The sequence below is a fragment of the Callithrix jacchus genome, chromosome 4 (genome assembly GCF_049354715.1).
Source record: "Callithrix jacchus isolate 240 chromosome 4, calJac240_pri, whole genome shotgun sequence".
Lineage (NCBI taxonomy): Eukaryota > Metazoa > Chordata > Mammalia > Primates > Cebidae > Callithrix > Callithrix jacchus.
The window spans coordinates 113571596-113584315 of record NC_133505.1 but is presented as its reverse complement, the minus strand read 5'-3'; the positions used below and the strand labels follow the sequence as shown (position 1 = coordinate 113584315).

At 41.3% G+C, this 12720-nt stretch overlaps 1 protein-coding gene and 1 long non-coding RNA gene across 24 annotated transcripts in view; one reads left to right on the top strand and one right to left on the bottom strand.

Moving 5' to 3' along the window:
- Positions 1-879: 879 nt before the first annotated feature.
- Positions 880-12127, bottom strand: LOC118152936 (uncharacterized). Its single transcript, XR_004741985.3, has 3 exons — positions 10727-12127; positions 8432-8605; positions 880-3944 (listed from the first exon to the last, which is right to left on the bottom strand). It is a non-coding gene; the product is annotated as an uncharacterized LOC118152936 (long non-coding RNA).
- The window catches only part of PDSS2 (decaprenyl diphosphate synthase subunit 2), a 294704-nt gene continuing 293435 nt past the window's right edge, over positions 11452-12720 (top strand). For all 23 annotated transcript variants that reach the window (XR_008480780.2, XR_004741982.3, XR_008480779.2 and 20 more), the window contains exon 1: positions 11452-12032. Coding sequence is in view for 13 of the 23 variants with exons in the window: in XM_078369897.1 (XP_078226023.1) it covers positions 11737-12032 (296 nt within the window). In the remaining 10 variants the exon portion in view is untranslated. The remainder of the gene's footprint in view (positions 12033-12720) is intronic.

Here is a 12720-nt window from a genome sequence, read left to right as displayed (position 1 = left end):
CAATTCAAATACTAAGAATTTTGGTAATTGTTTAGGTGCAATTATGTCGTTGCTACTTTTTAAAAAAATTATTATTATATTTTAGAGAGAGTCTTACTCTGTCACCCGGGCTAGAGTGCAGTGGTGCAATGTAGGCTCACTGTAACCTCTGCCTCTCGGGTTCAAGTGATTCTCATGCCTCCGCCTCCCAGGTAGGTGGGATTACAGGTGCCTGCCACCAGACCCAGCTAATTTTTATATTCTTAGTAGAGGCAGGGTTGTGCCATGTTGGCCAGGCTGGTCTCGAACTCCTTACCTCAGGTGAGCCACCCACCTTGGCTTCCCAAAGAGCTGGGATTACAGGCGTGACTCACCACGCCTGACCAATTGTCTTTTATATGTATATACTATACATGCATATGTTATGTGGGAAATTTATATGATTTGTCCTAGAATTAAAATGAGCTACATTCCTAAAAGTATAAGAAGTAAAAATATAGCTTTTAAAAATTATTATTGATTTGAAGTTAGGAGAATGTTTCCTTGAAAAGTGGAAAATAATAAGGGTTTGTGTTATAAACTTACTATGTCCCAGGCAATGATCGTGCTTTATGAGCTCAGACTACTCTTCAAAATTACCCATTGACATAGGTAGTGCTGTTCTTCCCCGTAAGAAAATGGGAGTACTGAGAAGTTGCATAATTTGCCCAACATTGTACTGTTGGTTACCAGCAAACCTGGGACTTAAACACAGGGCATCTGGCTCCCATGTCTGATCCCTTAGTCACTAAGCTCTGTCACTATCCATGGGAAGAGCATCTTTTGAAGAGCTGTTCTTTGTTTAGACTTCGGGGACCCAGTCTCTTTTAGTCTTAGAAAAATATAGCAACTCTTACTCCCTTTGATATCAGCATATTCCTTTTATTTTGTCATGCACTTCAAATCTATTACTCCCAACATAGTCATACTCACCCCATAATGTTCAGACATATTTATTACAGATGTTTATTTATGGCATGATTTCAAAAAACAGAAAACATTAGAGTAAGCTCTTCTGGTTAATTTAAATCAGGACAATTTTGAGAAACAGCTCTGACACTGTAGTAGTTGACAATGACATCTCTTTTATGTGAATGTCAGCTTCTGGGCAATGACCTTACATAAATTGCCCTAGTCACCTGATTTTCTCAAAAGGTCTTTTGCAAATTATTTGCAGCCTAGCCAGTTGATATCACTGCTTCCATACTGTGATATTGCCGAGGTTAATACAGGAGTCTCTCTCTCTCTTTTTCTCTCTTTCTGACACATTGTGTCAGAAGTAACAGAAATAGAGTATTTATTTATTTTTTTCTGAAATAGTGATTCTCAAACTGGCTGTATATTAGAATCTCCTGGAGAGTATTTGAAAAATACTGACACCTGGTCCTCAAGCCCAGAGATCAGCTGGGTGTGGTTACTTTGCTATTCGTGAGAAACAGTTAAACAGTAATAAAGAGCCAGCTAGATTTACAGTGTTGGAGACATTCTCTACTCTGTGCTTCCTGATCGTCTCATCATAAGTAAAGTACAACTCAAGTAACTTCTGAATTTGAGTATGGTGGTGGAGTGGAGATGGGAATGGAGCATAAAGCCCTAGCTCATTCATTCACTATTCATTCAACTGACAACAAATATTTATGCGGTGTCTATTCTTTGGCAGATACAGCATTGAGTTCTGGAGATGCAGTGGCAAACATAACAATTAAAGAAGAATGACATGGCCCTGTCTGAAATCTTCCTTTGTGTGTGTGTGCACACACATGCATGTGTGTTTTTTGTAGAGATGAGAGCTCACTTTGTTGTCCAGGCTGGTCTTGAACTCCTGGCTTCAAATGATCCTCCCGCCTTGGCCTCCCAAAGTGCTGGAATTACTGGCAGAAGCCACCACACCCAGCCTAGGGCCTCAAGTTTTAATCTGTGTTAATGCTAAGATCAATCCGGTTGGTGGGAAGCAAGTGGAGAAGATGAAATGAACTTAAGGAACCAGTCAGTTTACTAGCGAAACTTGTTCATGTAATAAAAACATTTTGGTACTTAAAAGGACTCAAGAGATTATCAACTTTTGTTTTAAAAATGAGTAATTTAAAACTCAGGAAGTTAAGTAACTAGTCTCTGATCATACAGCTATTCAGGACAGAGGTCTAGAACCTAGATGGCTATTTTATTATTATAAAATAATGACGTCAAGTAAAAACCTTCTCAGCAGATTTTTCTTTTCATTCCAAGTTTCTAAAAGAAAATAGTTCCCACAAAAAGCTTTTGTAAAAGAAAAGGAACAACTTCCCCTGTTGAGCTAATCCTAGTGTGAAATTAACTAGCAGGAGTGCTAGTCAATTCCACAAGTCAATTCCACACTGCTGCCCTGTAGGGAGAGAAACCAGAAAAAAGGAGAGCAGGTCTTGGTCCATTTCTTCCTTAACTACAGTTGTTCTAAGGTCAAACATATAGAACATTAAAGGAAATTGCAAAAAAGGACTATTGTGAATATGAGGAGTGAGGGTCTGAGACCCTTTAGGAAGACCTAAAAATTAAACCAAAGAGAACAATTGTAATAAAGAGTTATAGTTATATTTTCCCACACCACCTTTGAGGGCTAAATCTGCAATATGGAAAGTGCATTCAGGTATCTTCTTAATGATAAGAGAAATGCATATCTACACTATAATGAGATTCCATTTTATACTCATTTGTGTGGACATTTTAGGAAATTTGACAATATTAAGTGATGAGAAGATCTCTCATAAATGGCTGGTGGAAGTGTAAATTGGTATAGCCACTTTGGAAAGCTATTTGGCTTATTCATATACCCTACAACCAAGCAATTTCAGTGCTAGATATAAATCCTTGCCATGTGCATCTGGAGGCATTTGTAAACCTGTTCATGGCAGCATTGTTGTTATAGAAAAACACCCCAGAGCAATCCCAATGTCCACTGACAGGAGAGTGGATAAAGTATGGTATAGTCAGACAGTGGATACTAAATAACAGTCAAAACAAATTAACTGCCACTATGTACATTGATTTGGGTGAATCTTGGCAAAACAATGTTGAATAAATTTAAAAGGCCACAGAAAATTTATATCTAGCATGAAACTTTAAGTTAAAACTAACAAACCGCTGTTAAATGACAGATTTTTATGAATACATATATTATTAAATTATATTTTTGCAAAGTAATGGGAATGACAAATATCAGATTCAGGATAAAGATAACTTTACGGGTGTGGTGGCTCATGCCTGTAATCCCAGCACATTGGGAGGCATAGGCAGGCAGATCACGAGGTCAGAAGATAGAGACCATCCTGGCTAACATGGTGAAAACCTGTCTGTACTAAAAATGCAAAAAATTAGCCAGATGTGGCAGCACGTGCCTGTGGTCCCAGCTACTCGAGAGGGTGAAGCAAGAGAATCGCTTGAACTCAGGAGGCAGAAGTTGCAGTGAGCCGAGATAGTGCCAGTGCACTCCAGCCTGGGAGACAGAGCAAGGCTCTGTCTCAAAAAAACAAAACAAAACAACAACAACCCAAAAACACTTTAGTTTGGTGAAGTAAGAAGAAAGGGATGGAGAAAGGCCACATAGATAGAAGTAAGCTATGATCAATATTCTAGTTCTTGTGTTAGTGGCAGATTTACTTTATGTATTAAATTATACAAAGATTAATAGATAATTGTGTCAGTAATTTACTGCAGCATGATAAATTATCTCATAATTTAGCAACTTAAATATTTGTTATTTCACAGAGTTTCTAGGGTCAGGAATCTGGGTGCTTTGGGCTCAGGGTCTCTCAGGAGGTAATAGTCAGGCTGTCAATTAGAGCTGCAGTCTCTGAAGAGGCTAGAAAATCCATTTCCAACAAGGCTCATTCATGTGGTTGCTGGCATGAGGCTCAGTTCCTCACTACAGGGCTGCTCCTGAGATGGTTTCCCTGCAGAGGAGAGAGAAGAGGAGGGAAAGAGAGAGAAACAGAAAGACAGCAAGACAGACAGAAGGAGCAAGAAAATGCCCAAGATGGAAGCCACAATGTCTTTCATAAAACTACTAACAGAAACTACTATCAGAAGCGATATACCATCATTTCTGCTGGATGCTATTGATCACACAAACCAACCCTGGAACAATGTGGAAGGGGACTCAGGATGTGACTACCAGGAGGCAATGATTATTGGGCACCATCTTGGAGTCTGGCTACTACCATAATACAATCAAAAAGAACAATGCATGGTCCAACGATGAAATTTTGTGAAGAAGCAATTACATGTACCTGAGGTTGAAAAATAAGTGAATAAATAAACAAAGAGCATTTAGTTCTGAAGGTTATAGAACACAGGGGAAGGAATGAGGTGAGTTAGCTTTCATTCTGGCTCTACCACTTTCCAGCTTTACGATTTGGGGCAAATCATTTGACTTATTTCCATTTGTAGAATACTGATGAGGATACTTATTTGTCTTTTAAATTGTTTTTATTATGAAAATATTCGGCTGAGTGTGGTGGCTCACACCTGTAATCCCAGCACTTTGGGAGGCCGAGGTGGGTGGATCACGAGGTCAGGAGTTCAAGACCAGCCTGGCCAAGATGGTGAAACCCTGTCTCTACTAAAATATATAAATTAGATGGGTGTGGTGGTGGGTGCCTGTAATCCCAGCTACCCTGGGAGGCTGAGGCAGAGAATTGCTTGAACCCGGGAGGTGGAGGTTGCAGTGAGCCAAGACTGCGCCACTGCACTCCAGCCAGGGTGACAGAGCAAGATTGTCTAAAAAAAAAAAAAATATATATATATATATATATATACACATATATATACATTTATATACATATATAAATACACACAATAGAATACTATAATGAATACCATATGCCCATAATCTAGAACAACTTTATAGATTTTTAACATACTTCTTTCATCTATGTTTCTCTTCCTGAAGTGTCTTAAAGCAAATTCCTGGCATTGTGCTATTTTATCCCTATATACATTAGTAATGCATTACTTAAAAATACAGAATTTTCTATAGACTCACATGTAAAATTAATAACTCTTTTGCAATACCTAGTATAGCAAAACTCATTAAAATTTCTTTGAGTGTCTCAAAACTTACATTTAACAGAATGAGAATTCAAACAAGGTCTAAACATTACACTTGGTTTGCTTTGCCTCTTAAAGTGTTTCAATCTAGGGGAGTCCCTTTACTCCCTTCTTGCTCCTTGTCCTGTTGAAGAAACCCAGGCAGTTGGCTTGCAGACTATCCCACAGGCTGGATTTGTCCATTGGCTTCCTTGTGATGCCATTTTACTTATTTCTACCTCTCCTATGTTTCTAGAAGATTGGAAGGTAGTCCTGAAGACTTGATGAGATTTAGATTCAATTGTTTTGGCTAAAATATTTCTTAGGTGGTGGTGTATACTCCGTTAAGTACTACTGTACTTCAGAAGGCACATATGGGTAGACTCCCCACTCGCGTAGTGACACTGAGATTGATTAACAGCTGCAGGTGGTATCAGCCTGAGACCTTCACTGCAGAGTTCCCCATCAGCCTCCCATTTTGATAATTGTTGCCTAAATCAAATAATTCATGAGGAATTGTAAAATGGTGATTTCCTAATTCTATCTCTTCTCTTTCATTTGATGGAATTATGTTTATAAAGTAGAACTTTCCTTTATCAATCTGGGACTCTGGTTACCCCATTAGAAGTGGCTTGTTCCCTGTTTAACATCCTCTCAGTCCACCTTTTACTAAGGCCACTGATGCAGCAACCTGGTTCCTGCAGGTGTAACCTGAGAGCATCTCTCCTCGTCTGCATCGCATACGTCTCATTTTCTATCCCTGAGTTCCTCTGACACCACAAAGGAGGGATATTTGCCTAGCACTCACAAAGGACAGCTTAAAAGTATGTGGGAGGACAGGCCCCAAAGAGGAAACTTGAACCGACGGGAGATGGGAGCTGATAAATAACTGCTCTCTTCTTCCATCAAGCTGATAATTATGAAGTATATTCTACATGGCTCAAGGCCTCATGGCCCACAATGATGACAAACCAGAGAATACCCTTGTACTGACTCTCTCTGTTTCACTCTCCCTAGTCATCCACTTCTGCTTCCCGAGGTCACTGTCCAAAATAAACTACCTAAGAAGTAAGCCCTTGTCTCAGGTTCAACTCTCAAGGTGGTAAGCCAGGCTAAGACATCACTAACTATAATTCACACAGGAAAGGCAGGATAAATGCTCAATTCTTTCATTACATTGCAAATATTGAGAGTCTTGTCCTAGTTACATATAATAATAAACTCATGGATTTGTATATAATCAATGAATTCCAATCAGTTGTAGTTCTTACTTTTTTGGGTGCTCAGATTGTCCTCTTTTCAGTCAGTGGAAGCTCCTTGATGTGGATCCCTTTGTGCCTCTGACCTGTCCCTTTGAACTTTAATAGCTTCCTTGATTTCTGGCACAAGATGTTCAAGGTTCATCTACACATTTCTTGTCCCAGACTAAAACCTGCCCTTCCTCCAAAGAGCCTCATTTCTTTTCAAAGAAAATGATGTTTTTATTTTTTATTTTATTTTTTATTTTTGAGTCTGAGTTTCGCTCTTGTTACCCAGGCTGGAGTGCAATGGCGCAATCTCAGCTCACCGCAACCTCCGCAATTCTCCTGCCTCAGCCTCCTGAGTAGCTGGGATTACAGGCACGTGCCACCATGCCCAGCTAATTTTTTGTATTTTTAGTAGAAACAGGGTTTCACCATGTTGACCAGGGTGGTCTCAATCTCTTGACCTCGTGATCCACCTGCCTCGGCCTCCCAAAGTGCTGGGATTACAGGCGTGAGCCACTGCGCCCGGCCCGATGTTTTTAAAATAGAATGTGGCCAGGCCTAGTGGCTCACATCTGTAATTCCAGCATTTTGGGAGGCTGAGGTGGGTGGATCACCTGAGGTCAGGAGTTTGAGACCAGCCTGGCCAACATGGCAAAATCCTGTCTCTACTAAGAATATTAAAAAATTAGCTGGGTGTGGTGGCACGTGCCTGTAGTCCCAGCTACTCAGGAGGCTGAGGCACAAGAATCACTTGAAGCCTGGAAGCGGAGGTTGTGGTGGGCTGAAATCATGCCACTGCACTCCAGCCTGGGTGACAGAGTAAGACTCTGTCTCAAAAAAAAAAAAAAAAAAGAGTAGAATGTGAATACAAGTAATCACTACAAGATTTTCATTACTTGTAAGCCTTTCCAAGGGATAAAGGAAGTAAAATGCTTCTTTCCCCCCCACCCGCCCCAGTAATTCTTACTGGGATATAAGACATACATTTTTTTAAAGTAAAGGAATCATAAGTTCATATTCTTTATACTTCAACTTTAATATTACATGGATTCTACTTACTCTGAAAATCATGGTTCCTAAAAACTCTAATAATTGTTTTTACCTATAATATACAAGAATAGTTTGAAAGTACTATAATAATATCTGCATTTCAACCAGCAATAAGATTATTGACTAAAGCTTAAGATATCTTTGTACTTCTATATATCCTGAGCATATATTCTATTATGATTATACAGTGAAAACAATTTTCTAAAGTCATTTTTTACTTGGTGTGGTTATGCCACCAACTTAATATACAGTTAGATTATTAGTTTGTTTTCAAATTTTAGGAATTGCATTTTTCTTTTAGATTTAAAAGTATTTTGAAAATGGAAAAATATATATGATTCTAAAATCAAAACCATATAGCCAAGGTGTATTTAGAGTAGTGTAGCTCCCATGCCTGTCTCCTCCACCTGTTTCCTCCTGTTTCAAATATATGGAAATACGTATTTGTAGTTTAGCTGTCTTACCAAAAAGAAAAAGCACATATGCTGTTCTGCACCTTGGTTTTTTTATTTTTACACTAATATATATTCTGGAGATCATTTCAACTCAGTGTAAAGAAATGGCCCTCATTCTTTTCATAGTTGCATAGTTTCATTGTGTAGATCTACTTGAGTTTGTTCAACCAGTCTCTTACCTAGGATTACCTGGATGGTTTCTAATCTTTTGCTATTACAAATAATACTGCAATGAATAATCTTGTGCATAAGACATTTTATATTTTGGGATATATTCCTAGAAGTGGGTTTCTAGGGCAACGGGCAATATGTATGTAATTTTGCTAGGGATTATCAAATTCCCTTCCATGACTGCTGTGTACCATTTTTGCATTCTCAATGGCAATATGTGCCATCTCCATAGCCTGCTAACCAAGTAGGTAGTCAAACTTTTGGATTTTTGCTAGTTTGATTACTTGCTTTCTTTATCATCTTGACCCAAGATATACCATGATGCTTTCATCTGCCTTTGGAAGAACTCTCTCAGGATAAACAATAGGTGATTGTATTGAGGGTGACTGAAGGAGGTTGGCTGCAATATCTCTATCTAATTCCACTCACCTAATCATGGAAATGCCAGCGCCCACAGCATCACCATCCTTGTTAAGACCTTGTATTTTCCAAGGTTGGCTCAGGTTTCCAGCCGAAGAAAAGGACATCAAATATGACCTTACTTCTTTCTAAGGTCAGCAGAGTGGCCAGTAAGTGAGTTCTACTGGTATAAGCCTCAAAATCCTGAAAAAGGTAAAGTAGGAACTGTGATCATTTTTTTGTCAGCTTGCAGTCTCCAAAACAACTCCAATGCCAAGGGGAAGTCCCTGAGTGTGACTGAAAGTTTCCACATATTGTAGAGTGACTACTCTCAAACCTTCAGGGCTCCTCACACCCAGGACCTCTTCTTTTGCTGCTTTATAGGAGTAAATGTCATGGATGGAGATTGTTTTTTTTCTTTCAGCAACTCCCGTTTCTCTGTACTGCAGTGGGCAATTTAGCACTCCAGGGGACAGACATTTGGTAATGTTTTGAGGCATAGCTGGTTGTCACAACTTGGAAAGGGGGACTGCTAACATCTAGTAGGTAGAGGTCCGGAATGCTACTAAACACTGTACAATATTGTGTACAGTGACTCTCCCCTTTCCCCCAGCAAAGAATTATCTGGTCCAAAATGCCAATAATGCCAAGGCTGAGAAATCCTGCTGTGTTCTTCTCTATGTACACATTCATAAACATCCTCAAAATGACTACTACCAGTGGCAGAGGAAGAGCAGAATCACAGAGACTCCCCCGCCCTTTTTCTCCAAAAGTCACTAGCAATTCAGAAATCTCTTCAATCATAAAGACTCTAAGGAATTATATATTTATCTGGGAGATTAAAGAACAAATACCATTTTAACCTTCTAAAAACTGATTATTATTAGATATAATACAACCTTTTAACTTTAAGTATAAAGGAAACTGCTGATTATTTAAAGTAAATGGGACCCAAAGTCCCATGAATAATCAAAAACTTGGTTAATAGAGTATGACCAGAGAATAATGCACTTGGCTTCTGTAGAGAAATTAAAGTACATGCTGTGAATTGGTATTGAGGAAATTACGTGAAAAGTTACCCTTAAGGAACCATGAGGCTGAAGGAACAGCCTCAGGTGCACAATATATCACATTAGTCTCGACCTCTCTTTGTATTTTCATGATTTCTTTCACCTTGGATAACCCAGAAGCTCTGGCCTTGGAACTTTCTGGAATGGTAAAGTATCTCACTCTCCATGTTTATTTTCATCTACTAACAGATCTGTTATTTTGTTGCCAAGAGTTTATCTCTTTCACAGGAATTATTTTCAAACTTCAGCTTACTTACTTTGAGGGCATAGACTGTGTATATAATCACCATCACATTAAATAAAATGTGCCCCTGAAAAGTTATACCTAAACTGAATATTTGTAAATAAAATAAAAAATTTAAATCACAAGGGAAACTTGCCAAAGGGAGTATGAAGCTAAATCTTTTGTAGAGAAAATCATCTTGTTTTGTAATGCGAACAACCACTCTTTATTTTAAGTCCCAATTTTTATTTGTAGCTCAAGAGGCTGGTTGAGTATTATGCATGATGCTCATTTGAAAAATACTGAAAGGCCAGGAGCGTTAGCTCACGCCCGTAATCCCAGCACTTTGGGATGCCGAGGTGGGGGTGGCGGGGAGGATCACCTGAGGTCAGGAGTTCGAGACCAGCCTAGCCCACATGGTGAAACCCCCGTCTCTACTAAAAATACAAAAATTAGCCAGGCATGGTGGAGGGCGCCTATAGTCCCAGCTACTTGGTAGGCTGAGGCACAAGAATTACTGAACCTGGAAGATGGAAGTTGCAGTAAGCTGAGAACCCGCCAACTGTACTCCAGCCTGGGTGACAGAGCAAGACTCATCTCAAAAAAAAATAAAAGTTTTAGAGAGTTTTACAAGCTATTTTTAAGAGTGTAAAAAATGGATAATATATCCTTTGTTATTAAGAAGGGTTAACACCTGTTTTAGGTGCTAAGAAAGTAGGTAAGATCCTAGACACACTTGCAAAAAACAATAGGTAGCATTACTGAAAAGATAATCACATTGACTGTTTCCTCTCAGCAATGAGGAGAAAATAGTGGACGGGAGTCTATTATTTAGACAGTGTAATCTTTCGGTTAAAATATGGATTCTGAAACCAGATTGTCTGGGCTCACATCCCTGCATAGTGTGGGCTTAGGCAAGATACACGACTCGACTGCACCGTGGTTTCCTCATACAAAACACGGAGAATACTAATATTATCTACTTAATGAGGTTGGTCTGAGGATTAAATAAAGTAATACATGAACTAGTACATGAAAAGCACTCCGGTCAGCGATAGTCTTGAATGCTGGAGTTGAGCTCCAGGGTAGGCATAAAGAGAGGATGAGACGCAGGGAGCAGGCAACGTTTCAGCCTTCCTCTCTGCACCCTCGGGCACCGCTGTTTCTTCCAGGGCTCAGTGAGGAGGCCGGTAATTCGAAACTGGATCCGAGGACTTTCCTTGGGACCCCTTTCCACCGCACCACGCCACCTTTCGTCTGATTGGTCTCTGAGTGCACGAGGGCTCAACCCACGCCCCGACTTGGGGTTTCACCGCTGAGCCGTGGCCCCAGCTCCAGGAGACATTGCAGCCCGAGTGGCTGCCTTTACGTTCGGCCACTGCCAGGGGCCGGTGGCGACAGCGATGAAAGGCTTCGGGAGGAACTGGCGCCTCCGCCGGACGCCCTTCCTAGCGGATGAGCCGGGGGCTAACCCTTGTTCGTGACACCAATTCTTATGCATGACACTCAGTGCTGGGCGCCGGGGACTCCTACGAATCTATACTCGGGCCAGACGCCGAGTGCAGACGGACCACTAGCCGCCCACAACTAAACCCCGTCAACAGTGATCTTCTTTGGCCAGGTAGGGGAGGGTGGGAGGAGCTTAACCTCGCCTTCCGGGGTTCATCTCCAAAGCACCGCCCCTTCGGGGGCGTTCTCCGGTACGCCGTAAAGCAGAGAGCAGTCTTAACAACCCGCCTCTGTCTTTACGGCAGGCCGCATTCCACACGTCTAATATGGCGTCCTCCGCATAGGCAGTGGCCGTGGTTTCTACCCCGGTGGCCGGGAGCAGTGCTGGGCTGGGTCTGTAGTTCGCCGAGTCTGGGCTGCAGAAAGTAGCAGTTAAAGTTCGTTTCTGGTCGCGGCTCCAGGAAGCCACCCTCCTCTGAGGGTCAATAATTGCCGCTTGCTTTTAGTTACTGCAAGTTCCTCCTCTGCCCCTGGTTTGTTACCCGCGCCACCTCTGGATATCCCCAGGTCCCAGACCCTTCCAGACTCAAACCATGAACCTTCGGCAGCTGCTGTTCCGCTTGCCCCATTATCTCGGAGCCTCGGGTTCCCCGCGTCGCCTGTGGTGGTCCCCGTCCTTCGACACCATCTTCTCCGTGGGCTCTTGGCGTGGTCAGTCCTCCAAGTCCCCGGCCCACTGGAATCAGGTAGTGTCAGAGGCGGAGAAGATCGTGGGGTACCCCACGTCCTTCATGAGCCTTCGCTGCCTGCTGAGCGACGAGCTCAGCAACATCGCTATGCAGGTGCGGAAGCTGGTGGGCACTCAGCACCCTCTGCTTACCACAGCCAGGTGAGCTACCCCGCTCTCGCTGACACACACGCATTCATTGGAATTCTTTTTTTTCTGGCTGGCAGACACAGTCTACCTCTCTCGGACTAGCTCCCGGTTTATCCCTTTTCAGTCCTTTCTTTTTACTCAGTCCTCCTAGACATTCCATGTTGTCTCTTCTCTAGTCCACTTAACATTCTTGCTCAGCTGAGTGGATAAGTGGTTTTCTTTGAGAAACACTTCTACGCTTTCCGCGATTTTGCTTCTTAATTGTTGAGGATGAAGATGCCTCCGTGATTTGTGGAGAAATCAAGCAGGGAGGTAGGTTTATTGAGTCACTTACTAGAATTTTTTTTAAAAAATTGGATAGATTAATTTTCTGTCCCGCACAGTTCAGGGAAAGTAGGGAGGGAGAGAGAGAGGCTGAAGGTAGATAGTTCTTTCCAATGAATATCCTGGGGTTGAAGTAGGAATTTATCCTGTTGGTAGTCATTATCTTCCTGGGAGATTTCTCACTTATGCTCTACTACTACTGTGAAACCTGCCTTTAGGATTTATAAACCTTTTTTTTTTCCCCACTTAAAAAAATCCCACACCTTCTGATTTGTGATTAGTTTAAACGTACAGCAAAGTTACAAGAAATATACTACAGAGAACATACTTGCATACCCTATAATCAGATTCACCTACTACGTAGATATATATGTCT